A 22,418-nucleotide genomic window follows, 5' to 3' on the forward strand; every position below is an offset into this window, starting at 1 on the left:
GTTAATAAACATCCATCGCATATGTGTCCTCTGCTCCACACCTCCCACATATCCCATGTGAGGTGTCATTTGTCGTGCTCACAACCACTGGCATCCAAATTATTGGTGCCAGGTTTATATTTAATAATTTTTCATATCTGAGGTCCTTGTGGCAGTGAGCATCAAGTTTACAGTTTCCTGGAATGTGATGTCATGTTGTTTAGTATATAGGTACTAATGTTTATGAGGAATCTGCTGCCTCCATCTTCAGAATAAAACAGCTGTATGGTGTCACATCCAAGAAGACTGTAATATTCATAGTCACTGCCTTGAGAACCCATGTGCTTATTTTAGTCACAAAAGAGGATTCTTAATTGATGTTCTTCTGTATGAAGTACAGTTTCTTTTTCACAGATGGTCCAGCATCATTCACAGCTTTGCCATCAGTAATCTGTTTTCCTTCATCTCCAGAACTCACCATATCTGCAGGAATATCAACTGGATAGAGGGAAGATAAGGCTATTTGAATATATAAATTTATTATGTGTATAATGAACATATACAAGTTTTAAAATATCTATAACACAGGCACCGGCTGGCATTGAGAAGTTCACTACACACTCTTCAAAAAGACCAAGCTTCTCACTATAACAGGTCGCTTGTCCTGCTTAACGAGGCATTGTGCACCTCTGAAAGCACCATGCAAGACTAACACACTGCGATGCATGCACACTAGTAATGAGACTGCATCGGTTGTTGGGTACAAAGAATTTGGCTAAAATGTTAACCCCTCAAGCCATTCACTGGTCTATATATCCAGAAGCAGTCCCTTGTACCATGATGTCAATTACATATTTATATATAATTTGCAGTATCAGCAGAACCAGTGTGCCAGTAGCCACCAAAGTTCACGTGCATGTCAGAATATGGGGAATATTAAATGTTGCTGAATTTCTCAGCAGATCTGTCTCACATATGCTTGGTTTGACACACCAGCCATTTTGGTAGACCACTGAATGACATGTCTTAAGAAAACAAAAAATATTTCCATCAAGTGTTTCGATGAACTAAAAATGGTGGCACTGTGAAAGAAAGCCTGTTGAATACAACAGATAATTAGTTCAGTCACTTGTCAATAGGCAGACCAAGTGTTTGTGACTACATACGGCATGAATGCTGTGTAGAATTGTAAAGAAAACTGCATTACAGACTTGGTGACCAGGTCTATATGGCCTCATGACATGAGAGGTTAATATGAATCCAAGGAGCTGTGCCACATAATGCTATGGTCTTCACGGGGAAGGTCTTTGTGAATACAACTAGCAGAATCACAATTACACAAAAAGTATGTAATGTTCTTTTGGTCAGCAGCTGTCTGTCTATCCACCATGTACCTTCAACCTCCAGTGCCAAGGGACACTGGAGTATAAATGAGCTGCCTGTTCCCAATTGATAATCACACTGCTTTCCCTATTATACAATCCACATCTCTTATCTTTTATAGTACTAGCTATATTAATGACACAGTGCTGCCAACACTTCAACATAATATGATTATCTCTGTTCATACAACAATTGTCCAGACACAGGTACACATCTATAAAAATATTTTACAGACTGTATTTTCAAACATACCCTCTACACAGACTCCACCAAGGCGGTCCAGTTGTCCGACCCTTGTAAAGGCACACTCGGACTTAAAGAGGCCAGACTTGAGCAACATGACTTAGGCACAAAGACTTTCTGCACCTCACTGCCTTGTTACTAATGCACCCCTGGGTACTAACATAACAACTTGTGTGCTGCCAATAACTGATATGCAGTGTGATGAGAAAATAAGACAATTCCTGTTGTTCCCAAACTGGCAAGCAACGGCAAGATTACCCCAGATCATGGTAACACTGCACACCGTCAAATACTGGATCAAGACTGCAACTGTTTCAAAGGAAAATACTATCTGGGTCCCCCTGCCAAATCTGTAACCTGCTAGACACCAGTATGATTTCATTTTATGTACAGTCCCAACAAAACACTCATCTGTACAAACTTTCAAAGAATGCCTTGGCAAATGTAAACAAACCAATTTAAAATGCACACTTCTATGTGGGTTACAATGAAAAGTTGGGACAGACTCAACAGCATGTGGAGAAGTACACCCACAGTACATGTCTGACAGACTCTAAGATAAAATTATTATGAGACAAGAGATCTTGCCTTGATACTTTTCAATTATCCCCTTATAATGTTACATCCACTTATCCTGAGTATAATGCACACACACAGATGAGATTTATGTTTAATAATATATACAAAATAAAACAATCAGACCATGACATAAATATTTTCTTTGAAAAACATGTCAGGTTTTTGTTAGTATATCTTCCTGGTCATGAACTGCTAGAGAGAATGCCAGCTTATGCATCCATCACATAACCTATGTAAGACCAGGAAGTAGCTACCCACTACAGAAGGGAATGTGATTAAGTACGCGGCACTTGTTCATGGTACAGCTTTACAGCCGCCAGTTACTTGACTGTCCATCTTCATCCACCTCCAAATGACACCACATGACAGGAGGCTTCCCTTTGACACATATAGTCACCAGCAAATTCACCTGACATTACAAGGCCTTTAAGGTTCAGAGAGCTCACGGGATAATCCACAACACGCTCGAATATTACTGTCTCCTTAGCTGTGATGCCATGTACTGTGGCAGATCATTAACAATGCTTAGAAAGAACCTGCTGCCTCCATCTTCATGGTAGAAAAGTAACACAAGCATGCCAAGAAGTGGTACAGATATGGGGAAAAGCAGGGCAGGGCAGGGCAGGACCTCAACCATAAGCAAGACAATACAAGAATAATGTTATGAACATTTGTCCCTAAATTGGTATTCATAGCCCTGGCACCAGTAATACCTTTCCTACATACATCCCACTCTTCTACCATGTGACGGCAGCAAGTCTCTGCAATTCTGGTACCTATTTATCAAAGTACACAGCGTTACATCCCACAAGACAGAATTTAACTTTGAAGTTAAGTCTGAATACCTTCAGATATTAGATATCTGTAGAATCTTGCTAAATGTAGGGCAATTAATTGTTTCTCCAGATCTGCAGGCCTCTATATAAACAGAAGCATTGAAAGCTGACACCATAAGTTGTTACCATTACATCCACAGTAAAACCTCCATGGAAGGTATCCTTTGGGGGCAATGGATTTGAATACTAAACTGAGGAAAATCTTCAGCTGGAGGGGAGTGGAAGGGAAGGGTAATTTAACAAGAGATTATTGACCTGGGGTCAGCAAAACTCATTGTTAAATGACATAAAACCTTAAATTCAGGAATACTAAAATGAGGTTTGACTGAACCTTGGTTAATTGATATTTGGCACGCTGACAGTGAACAATTCAGTCAGCATATCCTAACTGGAGTTTTCGCGGTTCTCCTACATCCTTTCATCCAAAACGTGGCAAGGGCTGTTTCTACCCATAGCAATACTGAATCACTGTCCATGACCATATGAAATAAACTGTTCTGTTGATACAGCATACTTCTATCCACTCTGAACTTGACGATCGAGTGACCTGAATTGGCTAAGACTCTAATGTCTAAGGCAGTCAAATAACTGACGGTCGCTACAAAGCTTCAACTCAGTGAGTGGCTACATCTGTGCCAGTCAGCATCTCAGTTCTACCTTCTGGGCTTAGGTTGGGCAGTTTGATGCTGCCTCGTTTAGGTCTCCACGATATCTTGATCTGTTCGATCTGTTCATCAAAGTTTGTCATGGGCACGTTCCCCTCTTGTGGCTGAGATTCGTGAGTTTCCTCAGCTGCTAATGTTAGAGATTCCAATTGCACCTCTGGTGGAATTACACTCAGCTGTCCACTGCTACCCACCGTTGATGGTGTAACGTTTGACTTATAGCATCCTTGCTTGGACCTTGTATCCTTCCCTGGTGCCACTCGCCTATGTTTCCGTGCTCTGCCACCAGTTTGCCGTTTGCTCCTTGTGGCTGTATTATCATTATCATCTTCACTGCTTCCCTCTGTATACAACTCTTCACCTGAGATCCACTGCTCTTCTTCTTCCTGTAATACACAGAAAATTCTATTCTTTCAGTGGTCAGCTTAATGCCCTGGCTGCTTTATCACTGGTACCCACTGGATAGGAGGCTCAGTGGGCCCCAGAGCCAGTCTGGATGCTGTGAAGAAAAGAGTTTGCCCCTACTGGGATTCAAACTCCAACCCCTCAATTGTCCAGCCTGTAGTCGCTACACTGACTGTGCTATCTCTGCAAAATTATTTTTATCAGTACTATAATTCATATAAATGAACAAGAAAAATTATACTTTTGTATATTTCGATCTTTCTACTTTTAAACTACAAATTGTAGCAAACATTCCCTGAATGTTATCACACATTAAATTATAAGGCAAAGAAGCATGCATGAAGTTAGAGGAGTTCCACAAGTACTGAATCATCTAGGTTTTGTTTGGGTAATTATATTGCTATAATCTATTTCATTCATAATTATTTTAGAATTTAGTATTTGGTATTCTAGTCTATCTCTTTCTCTATGCCAAGGCTTCTTTTGAAAAACTTCAGCAAATGTGGCTTACAAAACTTTATATACCTCTTTGAGACGATCAATCTGAAGCTGGGCCAACTTTTTCAGGGTTTCTGGTCGGGTAGACGGATCACTGTCTGGAGGACTCGACATTGTTACCTACATCAGCATCAACAAAAATTAATACAGGGACACACCCATTTCACACTAGTGCTGTACCACTTTACAATCGTTTTCCTCGACGACTAAGGAAAAGTGCTATTCTGTTCAATTTCTGCAAATACAATACGACGACTTGCTTCATGCATGACACTTGACAGCACTTCCAACTGACTATACACATTAAGACTGACCTGGAACGAATTCAGAATATTTCACAAATAAAGTAGAAGTAAAAGACGGTGCTGTCGTTAAAACACAACAAAGTATTCAATTAAGAATATAAATACCAATTATTGACATAAATTACAAGTGCAATCCATTAAATATAGCCCATTTTCTTTACAACAATAACAGCTGGTTCGAATATATTTCAACTACATATCTTCCTTTCAACTAGGTTTACCAACTGTTAGCAAACGACCCAAACGACTGACGCGACTGTTTGCGAACTTTGCGAAGTTGTATCGATTCTACTAGCCGACTACGAGGACCACAGGCTTGGCTATAATCAGGGATTAGACTACAATTTTTCTCGAATTAATTTTAATTTTACTATTGATTACAACTCAATGAAGTGCGTTTTCCCGAAATATAAAACGGCTTCATTAGCTATAAACAACTTGCGCCTAAAACTAAAGCTATTATTAGAGAATACCACAAAACTCTCTCGGCATGGGTCACTAATTTCACGGAATTCATACACACGGATCATATAAAACAAATTACATCGACAAGCAGAATACCTTGATACTGCAGTTAATCTGGGCGGGAAGTTATAGTATAGTATAGTATAGTATAGTTGCTAATTTCCACTAGAATAAGGTGACCAAGTAACGAGCTTTTGGGTTTGCATGGTTACCTCGACAAAATCTTTCCACAGTTGAAGATATAAGATACTTTTTAGTGAGTACCATCGGCTGGGTGAAATAAGTTTAAAATTGGAACTTGTCTACCAGTCCACACTATGTCACGTCCCAGAAGAAATCATCGTCTTTCGAGGATCCGTCTGTAGGGTGTTTAGTATATTGAAAAGAGGAAAAGGTATGAGGGATATGAGCGGGTATGAGGAAGTTAAGGCATATTCATTCATTCATTCATTTCCTCTATTTTCAATATATCCATACAGGCAAAAATCCTAGGATGTGGAAATAGTCCATTTGATTATAGATGTATACATGTAATAGATTACATAAGTCACACAACTAAAATAACACACCAGTTAACTAACATAGGCAATATAAAAAAAAACAAAACAAGAGCTTATTACAATTGTAACTAAACATGATTTAAAAAGTGCATTACTATAAAAACTTAAAATTAATACAATTTTCCCATAAATCAAAATACATTGATACAGGACTCATCATATACATACATACACATCCTCCACTTTCCATAACATCCATACAGGGAACAAACCCAGGATGTGGAATTAGTCATCAAACACATACACAAAGTCACACCGCGAAGATCACCCACATTAATTATCCAGCACATACAACAATACAAGGCAAAAAGATTAAACAGACATAAGTCACAAGTAACCACAATACAGCTCCTCACATCTCCCTTACCAACTATATTAAAATGTGGCATTAAGCATTCAAATTTATGTGCCTTTGTAATTAAAATACTCATTTAATGCATAAAAAGAGTTAGCATGTAAAAATCTTTTTAGGGAACGTTCAAAGGATTTCTGGTTATTAGATAATTGTTTCAGCTCTTTAAAAAAGATTAGTATGATATGATTAGTAACGATTAGTTCATTCATTCATTCATTCATTTATTTCACTTTCTAATTGATCCTGATACAGGCATAATACAAGCCATAGGATATAGAATGAGTCACAAGATCAAAATTTAAGTTACAATAATTAATTGAAACATGTCAAAAACAAAACAAACATACATGCAAACAATTATAAAGCATAAAGCAGACATACATAAACAAATTTACATTGGATACAATAAATATCAAAATTCTAATTCTGGTTCACTTCATTAATAAAATTGACAAAATTAGACCTAGACTAATAGACCTTGCACAATACTTTTTTGCAGGAGTTTTTTAACAATAAATAAAATGGGATATTCTATTCCCTTTGGTATTTGTGATAGTATATACTTATCACAGTCATTGTAATTCTATTTTGCTCTTTCTTACTTTTATTTTAAATTTTAGGTTTTTATTAAACTAATTAGAAAGGACCAGTAATCAATGTAACTAAATGTAAAATGTTTTATAGGGCTCTTGCTGCCTCTTAATTTACTTTTATGCTAATCATATACATTAGTATTTAGTGACTGATTTATTTTCNTAAGTTACAATAATTAATTGAAACATGTCAAAAACAAAACAAACATACATGCAAACAATTATAAAGCATAAAGCAGACATACATAAACAAATTTACATTGGATACAATAAATATCAAAATTCTAATTCTGGTTCACTTCATTAATAAAATTGACAAAATTAGACCTAGACTAATAGACCTTGCACAATACTTTTTTGCAGGAGTTTTTTAACAATAAATAAAATGGGATATTCTATTCCCTTTGGTATTTGTGATAGTATATACTTATCACAGTCATTGTAATTCTATTTTGCTCTTTCTTACTTTTATTTTAAATTTTAGGTTTTTATTAAACTAATTAGAAAGGACCAGTAATCAATGTAACTAAATGTAAAATGTTTTATAGGGCTCTTGCTGCCTCTTAATTTACTTTTATGCTAATCATATACATTAGTATTTAGTGACTGATTTATTTTCCAATTCACAATGTATTATGTTGAGGTGTGTAATTGTATGACTGACACTTTAATATTCAAAGCATGCGTAATATATTCTTTGAGTATTTGGTGTATTGTATATCTGTGACTGGTTCTATATCAGACTGGTGACATTTGTAGCCTGTTCTTGATTGATGGAATATTACAGTAAACTGAAACTGAAACTGAAGATGCTGTAGAGACGTATTGGCATGTGTAGGATTAGATTATATACTAGCAAGTGGTGTTGAACCTGCTATTTAAGGAAATTCGGCAGGTATCAAGATGTTGCAGTTTTAATTATTATTGCTGTAACAATGAAGAGAACTGTCTTCTGAGGTGTAATGTCGTATGTTCACTAACGTTTTGAAGGAACGTACTGAAGAGTAAATTAAGCAAGTAACCTGAGGTTCTGCCTTCTGCCTGCTCAGTGCTGGTTTCTTGCTTCAATATCTCATCAGCCCAGAAGAAGGAGGTGAAGTATTCTACCGAAACGTCAGGTTAACTTTCACGGAGCTATATGGTATTATATTGTGGAAGACAAGACTTTACATTGACACACTGTAATGAAATAGTATTTATGTATTACATGTTTATTGATAAAATATTAATTTTCTTTGGCAAAAGGTCCAGAATAACTGAAGTCCATACAGACCTGCACTGATTGCAGGTTGTAGTAATTGTACCAATGGATGGATCTGTCAAGAATAGTTCCTCTGAAATGTTGGTAAAATATCAGACCATACAGCATAACATCCCAGAATGTATCGCTCTTCATAGTCATCATCATGACTTCATGTCTACCATAGTGCATCCATCATCACTTCCATATCAAATGTTTATTTAGAAGAATTTTTGTATTTTTTTTTTTTATCTTTTTCCAGTTTTGGATGTGATGATATAATTGTGTTCTTGGGTACATGGAGCTCCAAGTCTTAAAATAACTTCACTCAAATGAGAACAGTAAGGTGGAATAAATCTTCTAATATTCCTCCTTTTCTCTGGCACATGACTTTCATGTGCTATATATAAAAAAGTTTTAAATCAAGCCCTTCTCTTTTAATATGATTTGAACTGTGATGAGTTGGCATCATTTTAATGATAGAAACTGGAACATGTATTCCAGGTTTGCAGTTCGAGCAGGAGATCAGCATGTTCAACCCACTGAATGAATTGACCAGAATCACACATCATAACTTCGCAGTGTCTGATGTTCCTGAAATCTCTGGTGACTGGTTGGACAGTCTGTCTTCTCACATGCAACTGAAGAATGTGGACCACAAGCCAGAGGTGACATTACAAAGGGAAGAATGTGATTCCCCATATGAGATTTATGACATGGACAGAAGTCAGTCACCTGCTGCACAAAAGGATACGGAGTGCAAGCCAGAACTGAAGGAAGTGCCAGGGTATGAAGAGGAATGTGACTCCCCAGATGAGACTGATGAGACAGATGAGGATCAGTCATTTACTTATGAAAAGAAGCGAAGGAACAAGATACACAAGCCTAATTACAAGCAGCTGGATCTTCAGTGTGGGTGGCTGGACTGCAACTATCGAAGCACTAATCTTGATCACTTTGTGGTCCATGTCAGCCTCCACATTCCACACCTTGAGGTCAAAGAGAATCAGAATCATGAAGGTACTAATAGTGTTGTGCTTCCTAGGTTTCTGGTTACCTGGTTACACGAGAGTGCCGTTTTTCCAGTCATCATCTTGTTAATCTCTTCAAAATCCTATTCTTATCTGTAATACATTGGTTTCTGCTGAGAATAAACTTTGGTATCCAGTGTTTGTCAACTCTGGTTCACTGATAACATATCTCAAATGGATTTGTTTTGAGAATAACAGGGTAAAACAGAAAATAACAGAATTGGCATTAAGAACCTTACTGAAGCTGTCCTGGACATTACCAGAATAACAGCTGATAAGGCTTCCTGTTGCAAATTACTTTTTGGTCATGTAGTGGTTACATTTGTGTAGTGTTTTATACAAAATAACCACTGCCAAAGAGCTTAGAGGATATCCTTTAAGCAGTTTATATAATCAGTTAGTAAGTAGAAGCGCACCAAGTGTTTGTGTTCATTCTCTGCTTTAGTCAGCCAACATCCATATTCTTGTGTTACATGCCAGGACACAGTGCCTAGCATATATGTTAGCATATAGGTTGCAGACACAATTTTAATGGGGAGCATGGTAATGTTTCATTCATATTTTGTGTCTGGTATGCCAGTTTGTTTCTGTTCATGTGTCAACTTGTATTTAGTTGCAGTTCAATTAGATTTCAGGATCCCATGGCAGTGACTGTAAAGGGTGTACTATCTTCTGGGATTTACTCCTTAGAAGTGTACTCATTACTGATGTTTCGGAGGAACTTATGCCTCCATCTTCAAGGTTGAATGGTAAGCTAAGCAAGCGGAGTATCTCGTATATGCTGGGCTTAAGACATGCACTATATTTTTTTTCATAATTCTCCTGACCCTGTTCTCTCATAACCTTACCAGAGCCGGTTTTTCCCTTTTATAACTATTTTGTCCAAAAATGCCCAGTTTTCTGTCCCATTTTTCTTCCACTCATCCAGTTTTAATGTGATAGCATCTAATGTTCAGAATTACAGTCCTTGCATTTGACCATGACATCGTCCTGTAACTCCAACCTTTTTGAGGTGGTTTGTTACTTCCAGAACATTATTAGTATCCACTGTCCGCTTCTTAGGCCTGCCGCAAATTAACCAGATCCCCTTTAACCAACATATTCAGGGGTTGTGTTGGACCTTCTCGGCTTCTGTGGTTCTACTGCATATCATTTGCCTATTTGATGTTTCCTATCCCACAGCATGCTCACTGAAGTTGGCTATTAAAGGTCTTCCCTTTGTATAAAGGGATAATATCTCTGTAATTAATTGCATTGATAAGTTATTTATTTTCTGTTTGTTTACATCAAACTATCTCTCTTCAGATCAATACTAAGATTAGAAAGTGAGTTTTAGAACATGATAGCTTATTGGCTGTGCATTTAACGTGTGTTTAATGTATCTTCTGCATGTGGAGGTGGGTTGGAATATCTCAACTATAGCCTTGCAAGTCATAGAAGATGACAAAAAGGGAACCCAATGCCTGGGGGTGTAATTGGGTTACCCTGTCACTAGAGGATATAAATACAGGGATCTGGGTCTCCAGGTTGGAAGTTGGATGCAAGATTTGATGACCTTGCTCTGTAAATAACATTTTTTATTGCGAAATTTAAAATGAAAACCAGATGTATTCTGGCAGAATCTTCTGAGGTTGGCTGTGGCTGTTTTGCCAATGGTGGTGGTGGTGATGATGATGATGAACCTGCATCATCCTGCGGTATCAGTTGATGCAAAAAAAAAAAAAAAAAGAGAAAAAAGAAATAGTACAAATGAATATTGCTACAGGTTTGAATGAAATTCATGTAAGTTGTGTAAAACATACCTAAGTATGCTTTGGAGGAGTCCTTCAGTTTGGTTCGTTCATTTTACTGAAGAGTATTTTCCATTTTGAATGTTAAAAATGTGAATTTTTATATAGTCATGTTACCTGCGCTCTGAAAGCGTGTGATGATACTGTATTTGAATTTTTCAAGTCCACAGATTCACCGCCAAGTTTTAACATGTCAGATTGCTGTGTTTGGAATGAACTTCAGCAGTTAATATACAAACCCTGAAAGAACGTTGTCAGTCCCTGGAGTTACTGCAACAAAGAAATAAAAATGCATGGCCTCTTGTATCACAAGAAAACATTGCTAAGCCATCAACCAATGTAAACGATGGTCCTTCAAGCCATAATCTTAGAAAATGGGGATCCTGTAAAATGTTAATTCTGATAAAAGTGAATAAATTATAAATAAAATACTTGTTTTTAACATTCAAAATGGAAAATATATGTCTGCAATGAACCAGCTAAACTGAATAAATCTTTTTCTACACAAACTTAGGTGTGTTATGACTTGGATGAGTTTCATTCCATTCCATGGAGCTGGTATATTTACCTTCTTTTCTATATATAATTTTTTGGCACCACTTCGGTTAATGTAGCACTGTTGCCACAAAAGCAGTGATCTTCTGAACATCAAAGAGGCCTTAGAAAGAATAAAACAGTCATGCAGCGTGTAATGACTGCAGTAATTAGTTTACATAATTTGAAAAATGTGAAAGCAGATGATATATGTCTTGCAGGTGTTTACGCTTGTTTGTGGGAGTCATGTGGGTTTGAATCTTTCGATTCCAATGAGATTGTGAGACATGTCAACTTCCACTCATATCACACCAAAATAAAGTGCATTGGATCAAACATAGTGGCTCAGTCAGAGCTACTGGTAAGTCACTAGCATTTTCATGTTTAGAAGTTTTAGCTTCTGTTCGTTTATGGGAATATTGGCTGTGCCTCATATAAAGAAAGATTTTCATGAACACTGTACTGAACCTGTGTACAGATAATGTTCATTTATTTCATACAATATATTTCCATCTACAATGCAAATTTTATTGTCCCCCTTCCTTCTCACAATAGGGGGACAATAAAATTTGCATTGTAGACAGAAATATATTGTATGAAATAAATGATATATTAATGCAACAGCATGCTTAAGTACAATATAATGTTAATTTATTTATCTGTGACAAATGCTCCAGTTATGGATTTGTTCACCTTAATGTATTCTGCACCAATAAGACAGAATCTTTCCTGCCTCTGTGATGGACCACAAGGCAGACAGACATCTTAGGACAGCCTATGAACTGGCATGTATGCCACACCCCAGACTTCGAAGTTTGGCTTTGATCTGTGCACAGAGAATTTTAAATTGACACCTGACATGAGATTGAACCTTGCACCCTGTGTATCATCAGGTTCCTGATGAGAAAATACATCACACAATTCTTTGTAGCTGTTTCTTAATGAATTACTGATTGATCATTATGTCCCTAGTGACAGAATAGGATTCTTATGTAAATGTTTATGAATTCCTTTAGTTACTTTCTTGAATTACTTTCTTTAATTGTATAGGAAAATGTATGATTACAGCAAGTGATCCATTTGTTACAGGGTTGCACATTCAGCCCAGTTGGGAAAAACCTGGTACCAAATTTGCCACATGCATTTACCTGCAGCTGGGATGATTGTGAGCGAACATTCAACAACTCACAGATGTACTTCCGTCATGTGCAGACACACGTCCATAACAACCCACACGGCCACAAAGTGGTAGGAGGTGTGCCCTGTAGCTGGCGTGGTCAGTTCTGATTTCCCGGTCATGATTTCTTTCCATAGTATAGGCTGTGTTTTAAACTCATACTGACATATAAGACCAAAACATGGATCAATGTTGTGTTTCCGGACATTATGCATCGTCCTGTCATTATGTAAAAACACCGTCCTGTTTATTTTTCAAAACAACGTTTTGGACACTGGATTCTGTCTCTGTCTTCATAGACCCCTTACAAGGAGAAACAAAAGCACAAGCAATGCAATATATATATAATCATTTGAGGTTCCCATGTCAGTGCTGTGAAGATTAGTGTCTTTGGGATGTGATGCAGTGTAGTCTGGCAGGTCTTTGCACAAATTTTGGAGAAAGCACTACCTCCATCTTGTCCCTGAGAATGTACACGGCTGGTATCATTCTCTGAGACTACAAGATTCATTGAGAATGGAATATTGGTAGCTGGAGCAACATCTTGCCCGAGTTATGTGGTTAATTTCTTTAATGGTATCCACACATTATATTAAGAGTATACGCCATCTAGTGCAGTGGCAAACATGTAACTCAGGCTCACATTACACATGTTATGGTTCGGAAGCATTCATAAATTCATATTTTGATGTTAGATATAAAGTAGTGTCAGTATGCCCTGATTTATCCCCCCCCCCCAAATCTGTAAATTAATTTATGCTTAAATGATCGAAGAATATGTCAAAGTGCGAAGTGTGGTCATCTGTTACAGAAGGTAGGGATGCATCTACCTTGGTGTGAATGTGTTTATTTAAAAACAGTTTTCTGTGATAGTGAGGAAAAGCTCTCCATTTTCATTATAATTGGTAGATCAGTACATGTTGTAGACGTATCCAACTTTTTTTTTTAATTTCGCTTACCTTGAGTGAAGTTTTATTCCATCCTTCCATGTGGGTGCTCAAAATGTTGGAAGGTATCATGAATTAGACAATAATTAAAATCAAATGCAAGTTACCATCCCCTTTGGAGGGTAGTCTGCATTTGCTTTGATACAACAGTACATTGGAAAATGAACCTTACCAAAAGACAATAATTAATATAATAATAATAATTTCAACATGCATAACAAATCTCTTATCATTTTGACACTGAATGACCTCACCACTTCATGCAGCATCATTAAATGACCCTCACATGATTAGCTATCTGCTCTCTGCTACATAACTCTGCAAGCAGTCAAATTCTGGCTCAGAGGTGAAGCCCAAACTCAAACACCAAGGATGTGATAATGCACCGCCTGCTTAAGGCTGTCACACAAGTCAGGGGATGGTGATAGATGAAAATGGAGCAGTGATGCTATGATGATTAGCAGGGGGAATTGGAAAAAATTGGAGATGAAGATGCTTCAATACCACTTTATCCACCACAAGTCTCACATGATGTCACCCAGGATCGAACCTCAGGCTCCATGATGAGAAGCCAACATTTAACTTCCTCAGCTATGGCATAGCCCACCTCGCAATCAGATTGAGACATCACTGAACAGGTATGCAGGTGGATTAATCCACTAGTGAAGTGTAAACTTTTTCATGTTGCAGGTTGCAAGTCTGTGTTCCGCTCAGTATACAAATTAGCAGAACATGTCAGAAGCCACACGCAGGAGAAACTTGTGGGCTGTCCAACATGTGGTGGGCTCTTTGCAAATAAAGTAAAGTTCGTGGATCATTGTAAGCGTCAGGTTCCCTTGGAATGTAAGTTCTGAACCTGTTGGCATACATGCACTTCATATTGAAAGTTTCAGTCTCTTAGAGCAGACTGTGTTCAGTTTCAGGCTCTCGCACGTATATGAGAAGATTCATGTCTTCAGGGATGTGGCACCATGCAGTACATTAGAAAGATACTACATCTATCTTCGAGATGAAAACTATCCCTCCAAACTTTGTACCAGACTGCACAGCATCGCATCCCAGAAGATGGTAATCTTCTGCTGTAGGCAGGATTGAGGTTCTCGTGGCAGTGATTATGAAGAATACTTTTCTGGGATGTAACGCCATGTAGTCTGGTAGCAGTTCACCACATGCATTCACCCTTCCCCCTCACATTAGGGCTTTCATTCTTGTTCTGGTTTTCTTCCACCTCTGTGCCCTGCCTACAGCCCCTGTTGCTCTCAAGATGTATGTATACATCGCACTGGTCCTTTTGCCATTATTTCTCAGCTCTGCTGAGCAAAAGTTGCCCATATGAGGACCTCTATCCATTCACTCTTCTCCATGTTCTGTTGGTTCACTGTGGGTTCCTGCCATGGTCTATATATGTACTCTTTCCGTGTTTGGCTTGCTATATGAGAGAATGAGTGAGCAGTGATGACGGAAGTTGACACTCAGCCAGAGTTGAGTAAGGATTCATTCCCCCAGTAGAAGGGGAGTGACCAGCAGTAGTCAGACCCCTCCTCTCGTCAAAGAGAAGGCCCCTTTTCAAAACACATAAAAGTTAAAGGAACAAAAAATATAATGGGTCCTGACAGGACCTGAAATCAAGTTTGACTGTGCTGCCAAGGACCAGCAGCAATTTACCCAACCAACCAGCTTATTCTGTTTGCTGCTTGCCTGACTTATTCTTTGACCCTCAAGATGGAGGCTGTACATTTATAGCATATTATCTTTCATTATGTTTTGTCAGTGGGTGCCATATTTGCAATTGTGGCAGGTTTTATTCAGTGCAAAATGTATCCTTCTCTACAGCATATAAACCAACAGAACTATCCATTGAAACAAAAAAGACAGGTATGATCAAATGAAAAAAGAAAACCTATCAAGAATAAAAGGAAAGATGGAATAGTGCCTCACCACCCAACCAATTTATTTTTTACCCAACTAAATAAAAATTAAAAATTACGAAGGACCACCCCTGGAGTATAATCCAATATCAACTTCCAAACCTTGTTACTGATAGGAGCTGAAACTGTGTGGTATTACATTCCAGAAGATAGTAATCGTTAACTGTATAAATACAAACCACTCCGTCCAGTGTGACATGCAAGTTTTTACTACGTTAAAACTTATCTCCCTCACATGTTTCGGTCCTTACGGGCCATCTTCAGAGGGAACATCATTACAAACTGGAAACTACCATCACAATAGGTGTTTTGATTTAAAATACATACACTTATATCTTATAATGCACAGTACGCATAAAGTCAAACATTTCACAATCACAGCAGCTTCCTGGTGTTGTAAAGTTTTTAAAAGTTTCTAGATGTTATTTAAAAAACCTTTATTGTCAATAGTTAATTTTTTTTAAACCACATAGGTTCATGTCCGTACTCCTATCGTCCTTCTTGTATGGGACAGATTTTGTGCCGCCTGTCTATCTTTATGAGGAGGTTCTGCAAATATATTATGGGTATTGTACTAGTTCAGTGATCCTAGTGTCTGCGTATATATATATATATATATATGTATGGGCACAAAATCTGCCCTATACAAGGACGACAACAGGAGTACGGACACAAACCTACATGGTTTAAAAAAAATGTTTAACTACTGACAATAAAGGTTTTTTAAATAACATCTAGAAACTTTTAAAAATTTTACAACACCAGGAAGCTGCCGTGATTGTGAAACGTTCAACTTTATGCATACTGTGCACTATAAGATATAAGTGTATGTATTTTAAATCAAAACACCTATTGTGATGGTAGTTTCCAGTTTGTAATGATGTTCCCTCTGAAGATGGCCCATAAAGACCGAAACATGTAAGGGAGATAAGTTTTAATATAGTAAAAACTTACATGTCACACTGGACGGATTGGTTTGTAATGGACCAGAATGAAACAAATCAAAGTTAACTGTATGTTTGTCCATTCAGTTCCAAATTCCATGATGCTTTACCACCTGCCCAAGAAGCTGTGATAGTGTGTCTTGTTTCAGTGCAAGGGTACCAGTGCTCACACTGCTCCAAATTTTATGCATCTAAGAGACTGCTGCGAGACCACATGTGTCACCATTCAAATGCCTACAAGTGCACCTTCTGTGCCATGACCTGCCCTAGTCCATCAGGCCTTGCTGCACACATTCGCTACAAACACATAGACTGCAAGCCATTTAAGTGCAATTTTTGTGAATTCACGTGAGTAGGCTTGTTCAGTTTTCTCACTGATTGTGTCCCAACTGCTTGAATTTCACCTGGGGAACAGGAGAAACCAACCGAGGTATCCATCCTTGCAGATGAATAACAAGGTACCACTTTCGTATACTCAGAGCAGTCACAAATCCCTATGCACCATTCATGATCATTTGACATTACATAATACAGACATTTGTTTTAGCGTTTTTAAGCCATTCACATCCATAATCACATTTGCAGCATTACGAAACTGGCATTTTTCACCAACAGTGAGTTAATGCATGAGAGGGTTCTTCAGAAAGTAAAGACCATATGTGCACGTGCACTACGTAGACTGGGACTTCATTTTTTTCCATCCTCCCTGCAGTCTGGACATGGCTGCAAGTGATTTTCACTTGTTCACACACTTGAAGCAGTTTTTGGTGGCAATTGCGCGGATAGTGATGGAGAAGTGAAGACGACAGTAAAAGACCGGTTCAGTGGACTAGCAGCAGGTTTCTATAATGCAGGCATACAGAAATTCGTCACACAATACAAGTGTCTGAAGTTTTATTGGGCTTATTCATTCATCATTCATTCATCAGTAATCTGTCAAGACAACAGGTCCACAGTCTCTTCCAAAACAGTTCCTCCACTCAATGCGATCTAGAGCTTTCTCCTTCAAATGAGAATATCCTCTTCTGTCCCCAAGGTCATCCAGCATCTTCTTGCATCTTCTTCCTCGTCTTCTGGTCACTTCTATCCGCCCCTCTATCTTTCCTTCAATAACTTCTTTTAGAAGGCAGTTACCGCGTAAAATATGACCAATCCAATTAGCCTTCCGTTTTCTTATTTCATGTAGGATATTCCTCTGCTCACTGACTCTAATTAACACTTCTTCATTTCTCACATAATCGGTCCAACTGATCTTCTCCATCCTTCTCCAACACCACATTTCGAAGCTTTCCAGATGTTTCTGATCTACTGCCCTAAGTGTCCATGTTTCAGCCCCATACAGAGCTATGCTCCAAACGTAGCATTTCATTAGTTTCTCAAATTTAAGTCCAATTTGCTGGTACAAAGATGATTCTTCTTGCTAAAAACAGCTTTTGCCATGGCAATCCTGGATTTAACTTCACAAGTACACCTTCCATCATCTGTTAACAAGCTACCCAAATATTTAAAACATTTCACATTCTCCAGTTGTTTTTGGTATTGGGATTATATAGAAAAATTACTCAAAGTCTGTAGTAAAGATGTAAAATATTTTTTTTTATTTAAATCTCCAAACAATCTTTACTTTCTGAATGATGTATGTAGCTTTTCTGTGGCTTATTTTATGCCATACGTATCTTAGGCTATACAGCTTAAAATGGTAGGATGAGTGATGAATTGGAAGGGATTTAGACAGTAGCAAGGCACCATCACAATGTAACTCGTCTGATGTGAACTGTGTTCCAGAGCAAAGACACAGTATGATCTGAAATGCCACTTGAACACACATTCCTCAGAACCACGTTATTGCTGTGAGGTGAAGGGATGCACCTTCTCATGTCGCAGTGGGTATGGGCTTCGTAAGCATTACCGCAAGGTATGTGAACTCATGTATATGGTTTCACTGTAGTACTCGTGGAACAAGTGGTGGCATATGGTCGTGCATGAGAGAACATGAGGGGAAGCAGTAGTGTGGCAGTATTTCTCTTTATCATCATCATTGGGGTGAGACTGAGTCCACTTGGTACTGCGGCCACTGCTGGCCTATTGTACCAGCCCCTGATGATAGATGGTGGTAATTGTGGAGCAATTGGTGGAATGAAGATTGGCACAGGAAACTGAAGTACTCGGAGAGAACCTGCACCAGCACCACTTTGTCCACCATAAATCCCACATGATCAGACCCAGGCCACCACAGTGGGAAGCCAGTGAGTAACTGCCTCAGCTATGGTACTGCCCTATTTCTCAGTTACTAGACGATTTGCCCTGCACAAAGCCAGGCAGCAGACTGACATGCTTCACCTCTGTGCTCATCATTCAACCAAATGAGCTTATCCACCTTTGTGACTTCATTCAAAAGAACAGATTAGTGTTTCTGTGTGCATGACATCACTTGTTACGTGAGCCATACCGATAGGTCCTTGAGACTGGATGCAACTGTATCCCCTTAAAGCCTTTCTGTTTTACCATTTTAGGTCTTGGGAGGATAAAATGCCATTCTTGAGACTGACATTTGAAATATAAGTGCTTTCTCACTTACTAAGTGTGAGACGTTACCAACTCCCATATTTCCTATCACTGACTGGCAGAGATGGGAAGGTTCATAAATTTATTTATTGTTTTAGGTGGTGGTTGTGTCACAAAATTTGAAATTCTCTGAATTAAGTTTGGTCTGATTAATCTGAGGTTTGTTATGGTAGAAGAGAGAAGAGTGCCGGTTTTTCATCCATCGACTCATAAAATGAAAACAATTCTAGAAGACATGTAATAGTGTCAAACTCCAAGTTCAACAGTTTCTTCCTCAAGTTTTCACTGTGTTTATAGTCCAGTGTAAACCTGTGTGCACTTGGCATTCACTGCTAGTGTACATTGTCATTGCATGTCGCTTTGTTGTGGTGTTTCAGTCTCACCGTAGGGATGACGAGCCAATGTACTGCTGCCACATATGTGATAATCTGTTTCAACGTGGGTCCCTGCTCACACAGCACCTCATGGTTCAGCACAGCATCTTCTGGCCACCAGGGCATTCCAGATTCAGGTCAGTGTAACTTGTAGGATGTTGTGTGTGAAGAGAAGGCTACACTGTTTCTGTGCCACAGAAATGACTGGGCTCATAATGCAGCTACAGACAGTACAGTTCAATAATAACAACCAAACTTGTAAGATCATTCTGTCATTTCTGGTCTTTAAATGTTTATGTCTCCCCACCCATATTTATATGATACAGTGGTATGTATAGAGTATTTTCTCTTCAGGTGTAATGCTGTGTAGTCTGTCAGAAGTTCACCCATGTTTCTCCAAAAGATAGGTGAACTTCTGACACATTACATGGCATTACACCCCAGAATATAGTATTTTCTTAGTCGCTGCTAAGGACGTCATACCCAACATTATAGCATACACTGTTGTAGCCAAATATCTTGAAAGCTGTGAGCACAGGGTGAACAACTTAGATGGGAAGGTGCTACACATGCATAAACATATGTTTCAGAAAACATCAGCTCTTGCATTCCCTCCACACTTTAGTTACACGAGGTCAGCAAGTATCCACAGCAATCAATGTTTTGTACATGGTTGCTGCACCATGAAGCCACTCTGAATCTGTACCGGACTGTGATGAATCCTATGTAGCCTGGGGACACGGGAGCATAAGTCACAAGACATCAGGCGATGTCAGTATTTTTCTGTCCTTCAAAGTTATCAGACATGACCTCAAGGAATATTACTGTCTTCTTGAATATGATGCTTTGTAGTTTGGTAGAAAGGTACCAACATTTTGGAAGAATCTGTTGCCTCCATCTTAAGGGTAGAATAGTAACCATGGTACAAATGTAAGGAAAGGAAGAGCAGAAATAAGGCTGCAAGCGAGCCACTGTGAGATGGTGACCTCTAAAGGGGGTCAAATGTTTGAGGAGAAAAGAGGCGAGGAAAAATTGTTCAAGGAGAAGAGGTTAGAAGAGATGTTTGAATGAGGAAGGGCAAGGGGGGAACTAGGCTGGTACATGATGTCAGGAGTATTGAGGCACCAGGTACAGTTCACAGAGTCCCACAAAAGGGCAGCAGTTGCTTGTGGGTCCCCCCATGGATTGAATTTCCTGCTTCCTGTCCACTCTCCAGCTGGTGGTGTACAGTGCACCTGTATTCAGCGTGGTTGCCCTGTCACAAGACTTTGTAGATCGACCTACTGGACACTGCACTTACTGTCTCAGTACTGCCTCTGAAATCATGTACAGTTCGAAGCTCCCTTTGCACTTCATCAAAATACTTTTCCTTCTGTGTCACACAGCAAACTACCACTTTCTGGGATTTAATGCTGTGTAGTCCAGTAGGAGTCCACTGTTTTTGAGCCTTGCTTACTGCCTGTTTGTTGATGGCTTCTTGCTTGGCTTACTCTTTGACCCTGAATGGAGGCAGCAGGTTCCCCCAAAACTGAGTCGACTAATACCAGACTGCACAGTGTCACAGCCAAGAACTAGTTAACAAAATTTGGTAAGATAACAAGAAAATAATATTCCTGACTGAATCTGAAATGCAAATTCCTAATGTAGTGATAAACAGTTTCCATTATGTCACTCTATTGAGAAACATAAGCAGTTCACATCAAAATTACACAGTTCACTTATAGGAAGTCAAAGTGCGCCCAGTGGTTTTGAGGAACATGTTGCTTCCATCTTCAGGTCTGAAGAGTAAACCAAGCTAGAAACCAGCAAAAGTAGGCTGTCTCTGAAGTACACAGTGTTACAACCCACAAGTGTAGATAATTTGAGTTTATCTGAAGGGAGTAAAAAGCTATGAGTAAAGTTCTCTCTGTGCTTAACTAATCAAGCACTACGCCATGAAGGTGTATGGAGGAGTGGGTGTGTAGATCCACATTTTCTAGACCTCGCCACAATTCGGAGGTTAGCGGTCAGCTTCATGCCTGGGGAAGGGGCCTCTGGTACCCATTGGATAGGAGGCTGGGTGGGTTGCAGAGCTGGTCCGGACGCTGCAGAGAAGCGAAAATTCTTTACCATACTGGGACTCAAACTCTGACTCCTCAGCCGTCCAGGGAGTACTGTTTTATATCTTGCAGGAACCCTGGGAAGACAAAACAGTTGAGTGCTGTCTATTACAGGTACAAATGTGATGATGATGGATACTTCCGGCTTCAGAGATTGAAGGGGGCCCAGAAGATGCAGTCACCACCTCATTCTACCCAGCCATTGTGTGGCAGTAGTCGCTACAACCTGCGTCGAGTAAGTGGCAGGCGTTTTGAGGTCACAGTTGCAGAGCATGAAGATGATCCCCAGATGAAAGAGGAGTAAGAAGGCAGCATTTTCACCTCCATAAGAAACTGGATAACCATGTGACTGTTGTTCATGACAAGATGACGGAGGTTGATGAGGTGCCTGCTTTTCCCCCAGGGACTGTCATTCTTATTTTCAGTGGTAGTCAAATGTAGTGAATTGTTTGCTCGTTTACTCAAGTTCTTTTGTCATTCTAGCTGCGTTCTACATTGTGTGTTATGTTTCTGAGAAGTTACAAAATATGTTGTTCTGTCTGTATAAACATGGTAGAATGAAACCCCCATTTAAGGATTCTTAGGACAGCAATGGATATGAACACTAAACTGAAGGATATTTTTAAATGGAGAAAATTTAACATTGAGATTATTCCCTGGGGAGCATTGTAATTAAACATATTACTGCAGTAACTATCAGGATAAATATTGTCATATATTTGAAGGGGTGTGATGGTTAGACAGGGTTTGGATTGGATAATTGGATTTATTGTAGTTATACACTCAACTTATAACTAAATTAATATAGCATCATCGCTGATCTACACACTTTACAGTTCACTGTTACACACACACTAGGGTTCTCAGTCTTCATTAGTCATATCCTGGCAACAGATATCAACACAGTAATTATACCAGTCTCT

General features: G+C 38.8%; 2 protein-coding genes across 12 annotated transcripts; one reads left to right on the forward strand and one right to left on the reverse strand.

The window, feature by feature from the left end:
• Positions 1–1,545: 1,545 nt before the first annotated feature.
• LOC111862829 lies at positions 1,546–5,138 on the reverse strand. 5 transcript variants are annotated; one of them, XM_033750818.1, is made up of 3 exons: positions 5,019–5,138; positions 4,616–4,708; positions 1,546–4,071 (listed from the first exon to the last, which is right to left on the reverse strand). In XM_033750818.1, the coding sequence occupies exons 2-3, from the start codon at positions 4,700–4,702 to the stop codon at positions 3,634–3,636; spliced, it is 525 nt and encodes a 174-aa protein (XP_033606709.1). In that variant the 5' UTR covers positions 4,703–4,708; positions 5,019–5,138; the 3' UTR covers positions 1,546–3,633. The 5 variants fall into 5 exon arrangements, with proteins under 5 accessions (XP_033606709.1, XP_033606707.1, XP_033606708.1 ...); XM_033750816.1 differs by having other exon boundaries at positions 4,616–4,902; XM_033750817.1 differs by having other exon boundaries at positions 4,999–5,138.
• A 251-nt stretch (positions 5,139–5,389) lies between these two features.
• Positions 5,390–22,378, forward strand: LOC111862821 (histone H4 transcription factor). Of its 7 annotated transcripts, none has more exons than XM_023848544.2 (10): positions 5,390–5,752; positions 8,369–8,447; positions 8,611–9,126; positions 11,683–11,822; positions 12,551–12,737; positions 14,276–14,428; positions 16,607–16,805; positions 18,243–18,372; positions 19,400–19,533; positions 21,610–22,378. In XM_023848544.2, the coding sequence occupies exons 3-10, from the start codon at positions 8,637–8,639 to the stop codon at positions 21,797–21,799; spliced, it is 1,623 nt and encodes a 540-aa protein (XP_023704312.1). In that variant the 5' UTR covers positions 5,390–5,752; positions 8,369–8,447; positions 8,611–8,636; the 3' UTR covers positions 21,800–22,378. The 7 variants fall into 7 exon arrangements, with proteins under 7 accessions (XP_023704312.1, XP_033606728.1, XP_023704311.1 ...); XM_033750837.1 differs by having other exon boundaries at positions 5,390–5,614; XM_023848543.2 differs by lacking the exon at positions 8,369–8,447.
• The last annotated feature ends 40 nt before the right edge of the window (positions 22,379–22,418 follow it).

This window comes from Cryptotermes secundus, unplaced genomic scaffold, assembly GCF_002891405.2.
Source record: "Cryptotermes secundus unplaced genomic scaffold, Csec_1.0 scaffold462, whole genome shotgun sequence".
In the NCBI taxonomy this organism is placed as follows: Eukaryota; Metazoa; Arthropoda; class Insecta; order Blattodea; family Kalotermitidae; genus Cryptotermes; species Cryptotermes secundus.